At 40.2% G+C, this 3,910-nt stretch overlaps 1 protein-coding gene across 1 annotated transcript; it reads left to right on the top strand.

Annotated features, from left to right (window-relative positions):
• The first annotated feature begins 1,371 nt into the window (after positions 1 to 1,371).
• LOC131619994 (uncharacterized) lies at positions 1,372 to 3,354 on the top strand. Its single transcript, XM_058891022.1, has one exon. The coding sequence runs from the start codon at positions 1,372 to 1,374 to the stop codon at positions 3,352 to 3,354; it is 1,983 nt and encodes a 660-aa protein (XP_058747005.1).
• Positions 3,355 to 3,910: the final 556 nt, after the last annotated feature.

Below are 3,910 nucleotides of genomic sequence, written 5' to 3' on the forward strand. Positions count from 1 at the left end.
AAGAGTGCTTTCTTAAATGGATACCTGAATGAGGAAGTATATGTGGAACAACCTAAAGGTTTTGCTGATCCAAATCATCCAGACCATGTGTACAAACTAAGAAAAGCTCTTTATGGCCTAAAACAAGCTCCTAGAGCTTGGTATGAGAGACTGACTGAGTTTCTTACTAGTAATGGTTACATGAAAGGAGGGATAGATAAAACTCTTGTTGTTAAAGATGAAGGAGGAAAGATCCTGATTGCTCAAATATATGTGGATGATATAGTGTTTGGTGGGATGTCAAACAAGATGACTAGACATTTAGTTGATCAGATGCAATCAGAATTTGAAATGAGTCTAGTTGGAGAATTAACTTATTTTCTTGGGCTGCAAGTTAAACAGATGGAAGACTCAATCTTTCTCTCTCAGAGCAAGTATGCTAAAAACATTGTCAAAAAGTTTGGAATGGAAAATGCTACTCACAAAAGAACACCAGCACCTACTCACTTAAAATTGTCCAAAGATGAAAATGGAACTAGTGTTGATCAGAGTCTATATAGAAGCGTGATAGGAAGCCTGCTGTATCTCACAGCCAGTAGACCTGATATTGCCTTTGCTGTTGGGGTGTGTGCTAGGTATCAAGCAGATCCCAAGATCAGTCACATAAACCAAGTCAAGAGGATCCTGAAATATGTGAATGGTACTTGTGAGTATGGAATGCTCTACTCTCATGGGTGTGAACCTATTCTCACTGGATATTGTGATGCAGATTGGGCTGGAAGTGCTGATGACAGAAAAAGTACTTCAGGAGGATGTTTCTTCTTGGGGAATAATCTTATTTCATGGTTCAGCAAGAAACAAAATTGTGTATCTTTATCCACTGCAGAGGCAGAATACATTGCAGCAGGAAGTAGTTGCTCTCAGCTTGTTTGGATGAAACAAATGTTAATAGAATACAATGTCACACAAGATGTCATGACATTATATTGTGACAACCTAAGTGCCATTAACATTTCAAAGAATCCTATTCAGCATAGCAGGACCAAGCACATTGATATTAGACACCACTACATTAGAGATCTTGTTGAGGATAAAGTCATTGCCTTGGAACATGTTGCTACTAACCTTCAGCTGGCTGATATTTTCACAAAAGCCTTGGATGCAAATCAATTTGAAAATCTAAGAAGTAAGCTAGGTATATGTCTTTGTGAGGAGTTATAGCAATTAACAGTGTGTGGGGACCATAGGACTCCATTCTCCAAATATTTGTTATCATTGCGTATTAAAGTGTATTTTCCCTCTCACTTTCACTCCTACCCAACGGTTCCTATTCCCACAAATCCTAGTTTCTGCATTCACAAACCCTTCCCCGTCATCTCATCCCTTCTCAACATGTCTCAGAGTTCTCCCTCAAAGAAATCGTCTCCTCCCTCTGAAACAGCATCTGAGTCTAGGGCACCAAATGTGGTGAGTGATCAAGATGTTGTGTTGAATGTTGTGCCATTGAACACGGTTCCGGCTACCGATCCTGTTCGTACTCTACCAAGAAAGATGCATGCAAGAAAATCGACTGGTGGGTCTGTTCCAGAAACCTTTTCTGCTCCGGGTAAAGAGGGCTCTGCATATGTCCACAATGCAATCACAGGTCTTGTCACAAGAATCTTGAATGAAGGGCACAAGGTAGAAGGAATATCTGTTCCTCTAGCCCAAGCTCCTGCCTCTGAGAACAGCAAAGACGACCAAGATGATGCTAGCAAAGATCAGGTTGATGTTGAGACATCTGAAGATAACAATGTTGAGATCTCTGGTGCTAAAGATGTTGAGACATCTGAAGCTATCAATGTTGAGATCTCGGGTGCTAAAGATGTTGAAACATCAGGAACTAAAGATGCTGAGATTCTTGAAACTGAGAAAGATGAAGAGGTTCCTGCTACTCCTTCTAAAGAAACTATTAAAGAAGGACCTACTGTGCATGATGTGGTGGATCTGGATAATCTGGCCGATCCTATTGACATAGCTGATGATGAGCTCATCTCTAGCATTTCTCATAGAGTCAAGACTCGAAAGGGAAAACAGGTTTGTGATCAACCTCCCTCCAAACCTAAAGCTACTCCTCAAAAGAAGGTTACCAGAGAGAAGATCAAGAAGGTCCTTACTGAACCTTCAAAAACCGGGAGCAAGGTTGCTGTGAAGAAGAGAAAAGAAAGAAGTGTTTCTGACCCTGAGGAAAATGTCTTAAGTGATGTCCCTGACATCCCTTCAAAGAAAAGGCATGCTGTCACCAAAGCCTCCACTACTGTTCCTGATATTCCTTTGGACAACATCTATCTGCACTATGCTTCAAATGCTATGCAGTGGAAGTATGTTTTTCAGAGACATTTGGCTCTGGAAAGAGAGCTCGCAAATGATGCTCTTGAATGTCAAGAAATCATGAAGCTCATCAAATCTGCAGGTTTGCTTAAAACTGTTACTCGTTTTTCTAAATGCTATGAAATGCTTGTGAAGGAGTTTATAGTCAATTTATCTCAAGATTGTGCTGATGGGAAAGCTGAGGATTTTCATAAGGTGTATGTTAGAAGAAAGTGTATAGAATTCTCCCCAACTGTTGTCAACCTCTATCTAGGTAGGAATGATGAGGCTCAACCTGAGCTTGAAGTGACTGATAATGAGGTGTGCAAAGTTATCACTGGTGGTAAGGTTAAGAAGTGGCCCATAAAGAGTAAACTGTCTGCTAGCTCTCTTAATGTCAGGTATGCATTGCTTCACAAAATTGGTGCTGCTAACTGGGTGCCTACCAATCATACCTCTACCATTGCAGTTGGCCTAGGAAGATTCATATATGCTGTGGGAACCAAGACTAAGTTTGATTATGGAACTTACATATTTGATCAAATTATGAAGCATGTTGGTACCTCTGCTACAAAGATGCCCATTGCTTTTCCTTCCCTGATATGTGGGATTATTCTCAATCAGTACCCTGGGATTCTGAAAGCCAAAGACTTTGTGTGCAAGAGAGAGAGTGCCTTGTCCTTCCACTATAAGTTGCTCCAAAGATCAGATGACATGACATCTGCTGGGACATCACAAACTAGCAAATCTGTCTCCAAATCCTCTCTTATTGCTGAGCTGAGAGAGACTTGTAAAGAGTTGGACAATAGGAAGATGAAGCTTGAAAAGTTCATTCAAAGTCTTGAGCAGTCTGCAGATGATGACCATGCTGGTGGAAATGATACTAATTATGAAGATAATGGTGCTGATAGTGGTGATGATGAAGAGGCTGAGGGTGGTGTAGGTGCTGAAGAGACTGAGAGCAGTGATGCTGGTGAAGAGATTGGTGACTCTAGTGATGAAGAGACTGATGAATCTGACAATTAGTCCCATTTTTTTATGTTGTTTCTCTGGTGATTTTTGTTGGCACTCTTGTGTGCTTTGGCTCCTTTTATGGCTAAAAAGGGGGAGTGAATGGATTTTGTTGTTTTTTTTGGTGTGTTATGTTCTATCTGACTATGGATATTGGTACTCAGTAATAGATGGTTTCTCTAGTGATTAAACAAGCTGGTTGTTGTTTACCTTTGCTACATAATTTATTTTTCTGTATTTTTGGTGGTGTGATCTGCAGCTTGTGCTCTGATTTTATATGGTTGCATGTTTTCTTGTTTTAGCCAAAAATTTGCCAAAGGGGGAGTTTGTAGATGTTGTTGATTGGCTGTAATTTTTGGTAAAACTCATTGTGATTTTATCATGAAAAATCTGATGTCATGACATGTATTCTACTGTAGTGAAGCCTTTATTTGTGCAGGCCTTTACCTGATGTCAAGGCCGATGTCATGACATCCGTAGCTGCTACATATTATTCTGTTACTAATTCTGTATGTATGATCTGTTAAGGTATGCGCTTTACTTGGAGATATTGGACTGAGCCTTACTTGGA

This window comes from Vicia villosa, linkage group LG7, assembly GCF_029867415.1.
Source record: "Vicia villosa cultivar HV-30 ecotype Madison, WI linkage group LG7, Vvil1.0, whole genome shotgun sequence".
NCBI classification, from domain to species: Eukaryota; Viridiplantae; Streptophyta; class Magnoliopsida; order Fabales; family Fabaceae; genus Vicia; species Vicia villosa.

Bases quoted from the DNA above. Each gene is read 5' to 3' on its own strand.
- LOC131619994 (XM_058891022.1), top strand. From the start codon at position 1,372: ATGTCTCAGAGTTCTCCCTCAAAGAAATCGTCTCCTCCCTCTGAAACA.